The 12800-nt window shown below is 34.2% G+C and overlaps 2 protein-coding genes across 2 annotated transcripts; both read left to right on the forward strand.

Annotated features, from left to right (window-relative positions):
• The first annotated feature begins 5891 nt into the window (after nucleotides 1–5891).
• On the forward strand, nucleotides 5892–7550 carry LOC136809080 (uncharacterized). Its single transcript, XM_067065659.1, has 3 exons — nucleotides 5892–5968; nucleotides 6412–6474; nucleotides 6699–7550. Exons 1-3 carry the CDS (start codon nucleotides 5939–5941, stop codon nucleotides 7545–7547), a joined length of 942 nt encoding a protein of 313 aa, XP_066921760.1. The 5' UTR covers nucleotides 5892–5938; the 3' UTR covers nucleotides 7548–7550.
• A 400-nt stretch (nucleotides 7551–7950) lies between these two features.
• LOC136809079 (uncharacterized) lies at nucleotides 7951–9622 on the forward strand. Its single transcript, XM_067065658.1, has one exon. It carries the CDS (start codon nucleotides 7954–7956, stop codon nucleotides 9139–9141), a length of 1188 nt encoding a protein of 395 aa, XP_066921759.1. The 5' UTR covers nucleotides 7951–7953; the 3' UTR covers nucleotides 9142–9622.
• Nucleotides 9623–12800: the final 3178 nt, after the last annotated feature.

The following is a 12800-nucleotide window of genomic DNA, read 5'->3' on the forward strand; positions in this document are numbered from 1 at the left end:
CCTTCTTGCAGTATCGTGGCCGATGGCGCTGGTGCTTGGAACCTTCTTCAACTTCAAGTAAGCTGAGTATCACATCATTCATGTTTATCTCGGGCTTGTAATGGGCTATTGCATTTTTAAACCATACAGGGGTATTTACGAACTTTTCCAGGGGGGTCTGAGCCTTGATTTTCCAAGCGGTTTTTGATCAGTTTCAGATTTTCCAAGAAGGGGGTTATTAAAGGTTTACAGGGGGTTCTCTCTTCCTAAACTGGCATCAATAGTCACTTTGTTTTCCAGGGGTGTCGACTCCTAATTTCAAGGGGATAGTTTTAAGGAACTTTTCTTACTATAGCCCCACTGGCACTGGAGAGATAGACCTGGAGAGATTTTGATTAGCTAAATTCTGGCAGACTACTAAGGGGATCAATCCCCCCGTTGTAAAATAAAGCCTGCGACCCCCTTGGAAAAAGTTCTTTTAATCCTGATACCCCTCAATGATTTAGCAATGGAATGACATGGATAATAGATATTTATTAGTCGTTTGGGAGAATACAACAGTCTTATTGAATAACCCAGGCTTAGTTTATCGATTTAATCGATAATCGAGACTAATTGATGAATTAGATATTGATTATCTGATATAATCATTCGATAGGTAATCTATACTCAAGAACGACCCGCCTATGCCCCGGACAGTCCGGGGTTTTTTTATGCGTGCCTGGGGTCCGTATTATTTGTTTTTGAGAGACATAGTGGGCAGCACCCCTCCAACCCCCACCTGAATAAAGTCACCCCCACCTGCATAGGGTAACCCCCACCTGAAAAATGCTACCAACCCAACCCCCACCTTCTTGGACCACCCCCACCTAAATTCTGAAAAGTTTCCAACCCCCACCTGAAAAAGGTTTTTGACTGTTTTAACAATTTTGAGGGTAAGCAAGGTTAATCACTTGAAAATAATTTCTATGCTTTTTATACTTCATACATCTTTTGTTATAATTATTAGACTTGGGAAGAAATAGATTTTTACTGTCAATGTATATGTTTATGATGAGCAGGGTTGAAAGAAAGTTTTTGAGTCAAAATAAGAAAACTAGTAAATAAACTCTCCAACCCCCACCTGAAAAAAGTCACCCCCACCTGTATAGGGTAACCCCCACCTAAGATTTGTGAGCAGGCTAACCCCCACCTGCTTAAATTGTTCTGAAAACCTCCAACCCCCCCTAAAGTTAGGGGGGGTTCCCACTATGAGAGACTACCCCGGACGCCCCAGACAGCCCGCACAGTCGCTTTTTATAGAATCGCTGACCGCACGGGCTTTTTTCTAATTCATTGAAATATTCTTCCGTGGACAAACGCCGTCTTCCAAAAGATCTTGTAATGTCCTGATTTTGGCGTTTCGTGTGTGAGGCCTGTATTTGAACCTTAAATCTCAAGCGTGGTTTGTTCAGCAATCAAATTCTAAAATCTAACCGAAAGCTGAAAAATGGATCCTGATCAGACAGAGAAAGGTAAGTAAAGTTAGTTTTTTTATTTTTAATTAATTTATTAACCTTGCCTAGTTTATAAAAAAAATCTCTCACTTTTTTTAAATTTCACTGATATACGTCCAGGGTAAATTTATGGCGCAAAAATTGGGGCCCCGGACGTAAGTCCGGGGAAAAAGTTATTTTTTTCAGACCCCAGACATTTGCCCCGGACTGTCCGGGGCATAGGCAGGGTCGTACTTAAGAATTTTTCAAAGCTCGATTATTTATCAATTATCTATTGATCAAGTCTATCGATTTGTTAACGATCGATAATTATTCAATATATGATCGATAAGTAATTGATAGTTGGATCTAGTCGATATATGATTGTTATATGTGATCGATAGCTTGGAAATAAGCGATAGCTAATCGATACTGGAGATTTTTTGAAGGTCTGATTATCAATCGTTTATACCAGATAATCAATGTCTAATCCAACGATTACTTATCGATTATTTACATAGAATGCACCCCCCTCCTGAGCTTGGGCAGGGGGGGGGCGCTAAACCATTTTTGCTTGATTGGGGGCTGTATTTTTCAAAAAATACTGTATGCTAGCTTGCTAGGGGGGCTTATTGTTATGTAATAGAACTGAGGGGGCAGACCTGATAGGTTTAAGATATTTCAAATCATGTTGAAAATCTTTGCTGTGGTTGTAGTTGCTGTCGGTTTTATTCCTCTTGAAAAAAATTATTTTTTATTACTAATTTCCTAAAAAGTGCTGGGGGCGGCGACCCCTCTGCACACTTTTATCAATTACTTTTGTTTATCGATTAATTAAGCCTGGAATAACAAAAGTTACTCCAGTATTACCTTTTTACTTTCAAAAAAGTATCAGAAATTCAACTTTTTTCCTTATTTTTAAGTTAAATGCCTCAGAAATTCACCCATTTTCAACTTTTGCTTCAGAAATTTTACATTTTCGAAGAAGTTTTTTTCCTTTGGAAAATCTGTGTCATCCACCAGGCCCAATGAACAGACAAATTTGGGAATGGCCCAATATGCAATACATTCACTGGCTCTGCAGTATTGTTTAAGAACAATAGAATGTTTAGCATAATGTGAGCCTAATATAGGGGTAGACACTTTTGCTTAGATAGAAAAAAAAATTTACTGTAGCTGCCTTGCTTAGTTTTTGGAATTTTTAGTGGTCTAGATTTTGAGGTTTCTAGAATTATTTATTTATAATAAATATAATATTCAATAATTTAATTATTGAATTTATTTATAATGAAACTGAAGATATTGAGTACGATGATGAGATAAGGAGAAAATATGGTTATTTTTTAAAATCTGAGAATGTCTGTTTGTCTAGTTGTGTGTGTATCTGGAGATTTAAAAATGGTCCAATTTGACTGAAATTTTGCACACTTGATCCTTTGGTTATGTTTTATTCCAATTTTTGACACAATACACAAAAGTGGACATGATTGCCCACTGTGCCATCCCAACCCTCTCTTAAAAATGTGTTCCGGGGAAGAAAGAGTAATGCAAATTTGTAAATGATTCCAAGCAAGAAATAATTTGTTTGTATATTTAAAAAGAAAATATTTTGCTGCAGACAAAAATTGTTTAGTGCTTCATAATCTTTACTTTAAGTAATTGAAGTCAAGAAGTCAACCATAACACTGAAATATTTGTCCTCCATACTCATAATAAACAATATAGCATTTTTAAAAAGTACCCACTCCCAAAGAAGTGATTTTTTTCTGGAATCTTATTGTCAGGGGGCCTGACACTATGAGCAATAAGCATCACGATAAATTTCACAATCTCTTTTATAGTAATAATTTCATGTTCAGATTTGGCATTCTCATGGGTTATGGATTAATTTGATGATTTGATTAGTTTGTTATGGCTGACCTTGAAGAGTTAGTTCGTCAATACTTCAATCGTGGTTATAGTTATGCTGAAATAATATCTACACTTAGAGAACTTCACCAGTGCACTATTAGTATTAGAAAACTTCATCGCATCCTTAGAGGACTTAATCTGTACCGAAGAAAACACAGTAGCGATACTCGAGAAGTTATTTCTTTCATTGAACAAGAACTTAAACAAAGTAGTTCTTTGCTTGGTTATCGACTGATGCATCAAAAGTGCATTCAAAGGGGATTTCGGATCTCAAGAAAAAATGTTGCTCTTATTTTGAAATCTTTTGATCCAGAAGGTGTTCAACATAGAACTAGGCGTGTATTGAAAAGAAGACAATATTGGTCTCGAGGTCCAAACTATGTTTGGCACCTCGATGGTTATGATAAGTTAAAACCCTATGGATTCTCCATACATGGGGCAATTGATGGATTTAGCAGATGCATTTTGTGGTTAGAAGTTGTATTTTCAAACAAAGATCCAGCATTAGTAAACAACTTCTATTTAGAGACTGTACAAAAAATATCAGGCGTACCAAGAAAGGTAGTTGGTGACAGGGGCACAGAAAACATCTACATTGCTGCATCTCAAAGATTTTTGACAAGGTTTGACATTGATAGGGGAGGTGGTGAACAAAGTTTCAAATATGGAAGATCGGTATCAAATCAAAGGATTGAGGCATGGTGGTCAATGCTAAGAAGGACTTGCACTAATTGGTGGATTAATTTTTTCAAAGATCTTATTGAACGGGATATCTTTGACACATCAAATATAATACATTGTGAATGTATAAAGTTTTGTTTTTATTTGTTACTTCAACAAGATTTGGATAAAACAAAAGAGCTTTGGAATAATCATCGAATAAGACCATCAATAAACACAGATAGACAAACTCGACCTGCTGGAAGACCAAACATTCTTTATTATACACCTTCAGTTTCTGAGCCCTCAATAACTGATTACAAATTTCAATTGGATCAATCAGACTACAACATAGTGAAAGATGTATGCACTAAAGATATTAATAGAGGCTTTATTTGTTCTAATGAATTCTATGAACTTGCTCTTATAATCATGCAAGAGTATTCTCTTCAACTACCTAATAGCACAACCGAGGGAGTGCAGCTGTACAATGCTCTTGTAGAACATATCAATAGAATTTGAAAATAAATTTGTACAACTTTATTTTCATTTTATTTTATTTTTGCTCATTTTCTGAGATTTCAAATTTGGTCAAGGGCAGTACAAGGTGGCTACTACCCATAAGGGAGCTGATTTTGTGGAGCTAATTTTTTTAGTGTAAAACTAGGCCAGAACTTTTTTATTCTCTGGTTTACGGATCCGCCAACCCTATTTTTGCAATTAAATTTAAAAATAAAATAAAATTGAGATTTCAAAGTTTTATTTTTTGTCATAATCCTGACATTAGGAGAGAATTGTATCAAAGATAAAAAAGTAACTAAAATTTTGGTTCAATTGATAAGAGATTCAAGCTGATAGGCAACAGAAAATTAGAAGGTTTTATTATTTTACTTTTATTTTTTTCTCCAGGGGGTACCAATCGAACTATTCAATTGACCGAATCAATCGAAGTCAATCAAACGATTGGATTCAATGATTGAGTTCAATTGGATTTGATTGCTTTAAATTAATCGATTGATTCAATTTTAATTTGTTCGAATTTGATTTTGGTTGTATTCGATCTGTATTTGAGTGAATCCAATTTAGTTTTCAATTGTAAATTTGGTTTAGTATTCCATTAAGTTTAACTAATACTTTATTGTTTTTTTTTTTAATGAAAGTGTACTTGACCTTTGATTTGTATTGGACCTCTGATTTAATTTGCTCAAATTGCTTGATTTCGACCAATTTAAGATCAACCAAATCATTTCAGGGGGGGTCTTGCAGTTACTCCTTGACACTATGTGGAGTAACTGCAATTTTGGACCTTTTCTACAGACACCACCACCCTTGCAGTTATTCCATAGTGTACTAACTGATTTTACCCTCAAAATTGGTGTATACCACCCCCAAAAGTGCCAAATTTGGCAATTTTTTCAATGAATTCCTCATTTTTGATACCATTTTACTGGGTTCGTCTTATTAACGACCGTTCAAGAGTTATATATCTCAATTATTTTCCAAGTTTGTTAAAGTATCTTTCATGCCTTGATTGAAGCAAAAATTTTGTGATTTTTTCTGACTTTTGAAGAAAATGTTTTGAATTTTTTTACTTCCGGAATTTTTAAAAATCTAAAATTTTAAGTGAAAAATTGAAAAATGTGCTCACTTAGTACACCATATCCTACCAAAATCAACAATTTTGGGCTTAGGCACCACCCATGTTGCAGTTAGTCCACTGGTGGAGTAACTGTTTTCCCAAATTTTGGTTTATATACCACCACGGTAGTAACTGTCATAGTGTTTATATAATAACTGCATGACCCCCCCTGATCATTTGCTTATAAAAAATAGTGTAATCTTCATTATTCTTCAATTTATAGGATTCATATTAAAATATAATATTTTATTTAGAGCAAAAATCATTAATAAGTATGACAAGCAGAAGTGAAAGTCTCAAAAAGGTACAAAAGTTGTTATGTTGTAATTCTTCTGAAAATATTTTGCTGTGTTTGAATGAATTTGCATTTTAAAACTACCTTATTGGAACTAATTCTCACGGGAGTTAATTTTGTTTTTAAAAATTTGACCCCGTAAAATACAATTTTTTCCAATTTTATTGAAAAATTTGAAAATTCCCTAGGAAAATGAAATAAATTTGTCCAAAAAGGGCAAAACCGCGAAAAATTAAAAACCCATGAAATGTAATTTTTCCTATTTTTTTTCGGCCGCAAATGTTAGTCCCAAAAACTCATTATTAACCTTATTCCTTTCATCAGTTTCCTATTTCTTTACATTGATTTCATTAGAAAATTTAAGCATTAATAGTTATACGTATCCCAGATCTGACGTAACCGTTTTCTGTAAAACACATAAGTATCTATCTTTATCTGTACTCTATTTTTAGGTCTCCTCTTACCTAGAGCAGCTTGGACTAGACAATCTGATTCAGATTTTTATGGCTGAAAAGGTAATAATATTTGCAAGAAAAGTTTGCATGAAATTCAACTAATTAGTAAACAACTTTTGGAAAATTCTTAGATCAGTTTATTCGCATCAACTTGAGGGCTTTCGGGCATATTTTATGTCAGATCAATTTCACGTTTACTTTATGGTAGCCTCAAAATATGGACTTCACCCTTTTTCTGAGTAAAATAGATTTGATGATACTTTTCTGTATTTTTCATTTCACAGTTTGATGAAACCGCAATAACAAACGCTGGGGATGATGTGTTAAGAGAGCTTGGAATGGAAGCCGTGGGAGATCGAATTCGTATTCGTGCCATGTGCAAACAGTCACAAATCACAGATCTTGCAAACAAGAAGACTCAATTAAAGAAACTTTTAACCACAGGCGCCTCGTCACGTAAGAAAGAACATAAAACGAGAATCTTGTATGTATCTTGGAAGCATTTCGATAAGAAACAGAAAAAGTACCAGCTAGTGAAATCCAGAAAAGGAGGTGGTTTAGTAAAATTGACCTTTTTGCCTTCTGATGATAAAAATACAATCCACAATGCCATTGTTAAACATTTCGTCGATAACCAAAAAGGCGTCTTAGATGATAACAAAGATGCCTATTTTTTCAATCTAATGAATGAAAAAGAAGATCCAATAACTGATATTCTAGAATTTCCTGACGGAGCAAGGGAACAGTTTACTTTTAATGGCTATTTAGCCATAAGTAAACAGACAAGACCAAAGATGTTCCTGTATTCAAAGCAGAAGTCTTCTCAACAGAGGATCTTATCCCATTATACTTTTTCAAAAGATGAAGATAGCGACGATGAAAGTGATGATGAAAATGAGACTGACAATGCTTCTTTTTCAAGAGGAAATTCTTCCTCTCCTTTTAATCATATTCCCTCTTCGCATTCCACTCCCAACCCAGTTGAAGGTTCTCACTTGATCGGGTCTAGTGAGGAAAGACGTCAAATAAACCTTGAAATTGAACGGGCCTACCAAGCGTCTCTGGCTTCTGATCGTGGTAGAGACCGTGATGGGGAAAGCACTGAAGGTGATAAAAACCTTACTCAAGAATGAGAAATGATTGCTCAGGAACAACATGAACAGGAACTCATTGAGCGTAACATGTTGGAACGTGAACGTATTGAGCGGGACCGAATTGAAAGGGAACAAGCTGACAATGGCGAACAAGATGCAAACAACGAACGTGATGCTCAACGAATAATTGAAAATAGAAAGACTCTTGTGAAACCAGAGCCAGGCTTGGATCAACCTTGTGTTTTGGTTCGGGTCCGGCATCCAGTAAAAGGTACTGTAAATCGATTATTCTTGGAGGAGGAGAGAATGATGCAGGTGTACTTCTGGATTGGATCGTTATCCGAAACTCCTCTATTTTTTGTCCTCAAGGACTGCGATAATAATGATTGTTACCCAGATGATAAGATCCGGCAGGGAGTATACAACATGGCCACAAGCCATTAATATGTCAAGGGATGGGGAAGTGGTCTTTAAGGAGTTTGGTTTATTTGAAAATGCTGTTGGCAGTGAAGATTCTGTTGACCCTGCAGACTCTCAACACACTGACCTTGAAAATGCTGATTCCAAGAACGCTGTTGACACTACAAAAGCTTACGAAAATCTTAGAGCTGTCATCATAGTCGAAAGAGAGAAAATGAAAAATGAAGAACTTTTTATAGTTGGAAGAAAATCTATTGTCAATGACATGTTCAATGTATATGAAGATTCTAATCCTGATTCTACACGGTTTGTTTTTGAGTTTAAAAATGAGGACGGTTCGGGGGACGGTGTGAACCGTGATGCATACACCACATTCTATAACGAAATTTATGAATTGTTTGAGGGGAACGCCGAATGCATTCCCACGCACAAGCTTGACCCCCCTAAATTGAAAACACTTGGTAAAATTATTACTCATGGCTTTCTCTGCCATGACGTATACCCGATAAAAATATGTCAAGTATCTTTGAAACAACAGCTATTTGGTGAAGATGGTGTTGCCGAAGATGACTTAATCAAATCCTTTCACAGATTTTTACCTCTCTCGGATAGCAACCTTTTTAAAGGACTCGAAAATGGAGAGGATATTTCGAAACAATCTATTATTGATGTTTTATCGGATGCAGGCATATATGAAATGCCAAAGAAAGAAAATATTCGAAGGCTAACCATTAGGGCCGCACACTTGCAGTTGATACGAAAAGCCTGCTTTGAAATGAGTAAAATTGTTGAAGGGATGGGCGATTTTTGGATTCATATGACTCCTGGATCTTTTGACTCGATTTATCTTACTACCATTCCCAATTCCGAAACTTTCATTCAAGCTTTAGAACCTGAAGAACTTTGCCGGGGTGATATGAAAGTTTCACTTTGGCTTTATCGTTTTGTTCGCTCATTGGAGTTTGAGGATCTACTTAATCTGGTACGTTTTATTACAGGTACACATTCATTGCTGCCAGGTGATAAAATAAAAGTAACATTTGTCAACAGACCCTTGAACCACTTATTACCTGAATCAAGAATGTGTTTCAAGATATTATTCCTGCCACGTGGATTTTTAAACTTCACTGACTTTCGAAGAGACATGTTAAAAGCAATCAGAAATGAGGAACTCTACACCGTTTCTGACAACTTTAATGACCTTGTGTCTTAAATTTGTTTTTATTGCATAATTCATTTGTCTGTTATTTTTGTTGCAATTACTGCCACTCAAGATATGAGTCTGCTTTATTATTTTTTGTTTTTCTGTTATATTTAGCCTTATGATGGGACTACTGGGATTACATACTATTTTTTGTTATTGCTTTCCAGTTTTCCTAAAAGATTTTGCCTGTTATATCATATATTACTATTCTTAATTACAGGACTACTGGCAGGATTGTATACTATTGATACTTGATGCTGTCCTGAAAGATGTGCTTGTTTAATTTGTTATTCTTTAGGACTGGAATACTGGTTGCCTGCTAGTTTTCCTGAAAGATTTTGCTTGTTTTACTTTGTTTTTGTTCTGAGCCTTATTTTGTTTGGCTTTCAATGATTTTCAAAGGTGTTTCGGTACATAACCTTAAACTGGAATGAATTTTATGCTATTTAAAAGCATTTTAATTAATAGCTCTTTATCAGTTTTTTCAACCTTTCAACCTTATAAGCTTTTTTTAAGTGAGTTTTTAAACTTTAACGTTTCAGAAATCTTCTGTCTTTTTTTTATTATAAATCAAGCTCGATTTAGACGCTATGATTTTACTTTTTATCCATTTTGATCTCCATATATATTTTTACATATTTTATTTTGTATACTTTTTTACTTTTCAGACGATTCAGACTATACGAAGTACTATTAGAGAGTCTTGAATTAGCCCTGTAGGTCAATAATATACACTTTTATTTGAACATCTTTAACCTGGATGTGCATGATTGCTAGAATGTTAATTTTTGAAAAATTAAACTGAGAGAATTTACTCGTCCAGACAATTTAGCATTTATTTTTTCATGAAAGTTATTGCGCTCAAAAAGTTAGGTATAGTTTTTATTGTTTTTGATCTTATATGCATTATATATAGTTCCTTTGGAAAGATATACAATACATGTTTTGTTGTGTTTACTTTAATGTCTTCATATCCTTCATATCCTTCATTTCATTTTAAGTGTTTGCATAATATGCCTTACGGGAAGAAATTTCCGCCGAATTTAAATCTTGCATTTTTTTCTTTGAATGTTTATTTGCACTCACTAATTCTCGGAATAATCTCAAATTTCTTCTATTTTTATTTTAGGCTCAGAAATATAGAAAAATCTACTAACACAACTTTATAATTATCGAATCTACAATGTTAAAACTTGTTGGAATTTGTTCTGACCCAGATCGACTTAAGAATCTTCTGGTTCTCGGAAAACTGAGCTGCGCAAATCGTCCTTGTTTTCCAAGATGAAATAAAATAGAATGATGATAATAATTGTGATATAGCGATTACTTCTTTTGACAGAAGCCAATATCTTTCTGGAATCGTTCAAGCTCATCGATATCTTTGGATTTCGTTTTAAAGATTCTTCGTACGCTTAATGCTGAGAAATATTTTATTGAAAATTTTCCAGTGTCGAAGATGGTTGATTTTCGTTGGATTTTATTTTGGTATAATTTACGATTGCGATAAATGGAACTTTATGTGGAAAATGGTCATCACGAGAATGATAGGTCTTTTTCAATTGAGCAAAAATAATTCGACTATCGTTCAAAATTGGGAAACGAAGAACTCAAAATACGACATTGCTTACTGATACAGTGTTATTCAAGTGTATGCAGACATTTTAGAAATTGACATTTCATCAGCAAAGCATTCGAAGCGTGTTGGAAAAAATTGTCCAGTTAATAGGTTTCTTTTGTTGTCGCTATAAAAAATTTGCATAATTAGCGTGTTCTGACAAAATTCTTTTGTTTCAAGCCTGATTATGCGCAAACTGTTTAAGGCTTAGGCCTCATACGAAATTGTACCTATATATTCTTAGTGATTCTACTGATATAATCGCATTATGACTGCACCATTATATGGAAAGCTTGAGCTCGAGAAAATTATAACTTCATCTTGATTTTACTCAATTTCTGACAGTTTTACAAGAATCAATTTGATATCATTGCGTTAAGAATTTCTTTTGCTATACATTGGTAAAAAAATCGACCCTTATTCTCAAAAAATGAACTAGTAATTGATGAAAAAGGAAAAACAAATTTTCATTTTTATCGTCAAATCATGAAGAAACTGTCCGATTTGTATGGCGAGCCGTCTTTTCTGATTTTCATTTAATGATCTAATCAACGTTTTTACAATAGAATTTTTTTTTTCAATAGAAGTGATCGTTGAACCAACGGATTAGAATAGGTGGATTAAGAACTCATAGAAAACACTCCTCGTTAGGTTATCAAACTTTTTTACGAGTTTGCTAGCAATTAAAACTTGATAAGTTGTAAAAAAGTTGTAAAAAATCATTACTTTCAACATTTTCATTGGTCATTACGTATCACGTGGTACATTTTAAATAAGAAAATGCACTTTTTTAGCCCTTTCTATCCAATGCAGAAATTAGCCAAATAATTTGAAATTTATTTTCCTAATTCTAAATACAGTCTTCTTTCACCAGTATGCAACCCATTCGTGACCCATCGATAGTTTCTTAGTTATAGACCATACGTTAATTTTCACTTATCTGAAGATTGCCATTGACAAAAGATTAAAAATTTACATTAAAACTGGTCTAGCGTTTGTTGATGCTAAAACTTAAGTGCAGGATTTAAAATATTTGCAAAATCATCAAAATTGATCGAATCATAGGACAAATTCGTTTTCGAAACTGTATAAATTGGAAAATTGTTCTTATAAAAACAATGAAAAACTAAACGAGGAGTGCGCAGAGTCATTTACAGATTTTTCTTGTAACAATGAGAAGACAATGGATCTCTCTTGGGAGCAACGAGAGAAGTTAATCCACCTATTCTAATCCGTTGGTTGAACTTTGAGTAATCAGAAAGCTGTTTTTCCATATTTTTACATTCCTCTGGGAAATTTTATTACCTTTTTGAATACTTTTCATCTTCATGACAATGCTAATTTATAATGACTTATTTTACGGCATTATTCTCTAGATAACGAAATTTTGGTTTATTCCCTAGACATTATCATATATTTTGTTTAATGATAGTTTTTTTGTCCCTCGTGGATTGATAGTTTTGTATTTATTTGAGTATTGTGCTGGCGAAAATTACAATCGGCAGTGCAAGTTATGAAACAGAAGAGAGAGCATCACAGTTAAGTAGAGAATTGATTTACAGACAATTATATTGCGCTGTCGCCCTTCAAGATTCATTAGGGACCTTTAGCATCTAGGACAGCAAGTTTGGAAAAGTACAGCGGGGTTGAACAAAAAGAAAACCCTTAGGGATTGATATCTGGATTGCAGCGATGTAGATTCTATTCTTTTTAATCAATTTTCTCATGCGAGTAGTGAATTTTAATAGGGTAATTAATGGACGTCCTCAAATCTCAAGACGACTACAGTAAAGGAAGAGTACAATAGTTTTAAATGATACGAATCTCTTGAGAATTATAGCGTCATTTTTTACAAAAACTTTGCCATATTTTAAATTTGTGCATGTGATATTTAATCTAGAGAACATTTGTCATTTGATTTTAAGACTTACTTTACGTCCTCCTCATTGGGACAAGCTGGAGTTTTTACAAGCTCTTATTTGATTTGGTTGGTCGTTAAGATGTAATAAAAGAATCTTATTACTTTTTCTAAAGAACGCGTCATTTCTATCAC

The sequence above is a fragment of the Clytia hemisphaerica genome, unplaced genomic scaffold, assembly GCF_902728285.1.
Source record: "Clytia hemisphaerica strain Z4C2 unplaced genomic scaffold, Clytia hemisphaerica genome assembly, whole genome shotgun sequence".
Lineage (NCBI taxonomy): Eukaryota > Metazoa > Cnidaria > Hydrozoa > Leptothecata > Clytiidae > Clytia > Clytia hemisphaerica.

Bases quoted from the DNA above. Each gene is read 5' to 3' on its own strand.
- LOC136809080 (XM_067065659.1), top strand. From the start codon at position 5,939: ATGACAAGCAGAAGTGAAAGTCTCAAAAAG. The intron at 5,969-6,411 runs GTACAAAAGTTG...CTCTATTTTTAG, and splicing joins GAAGTGAAAGTCTCAAAAAG to GTCTCCTCTTACCTAGAGCA. The intron at 6,475-6,698 runs GTAATAATATTT...TTCATTTCACAG, and splicing joins AGATTTTTATGGCTGAAAAG to TTTGATGAAACCGCAATAAC.
- LOC136809079 (XM_067065658.1), top strand. From the start codon at position 7,954: ATGTCAAGGGATGGGGAAGTGGTCTTTAAGGAGTTTGGTTTATTTGAA.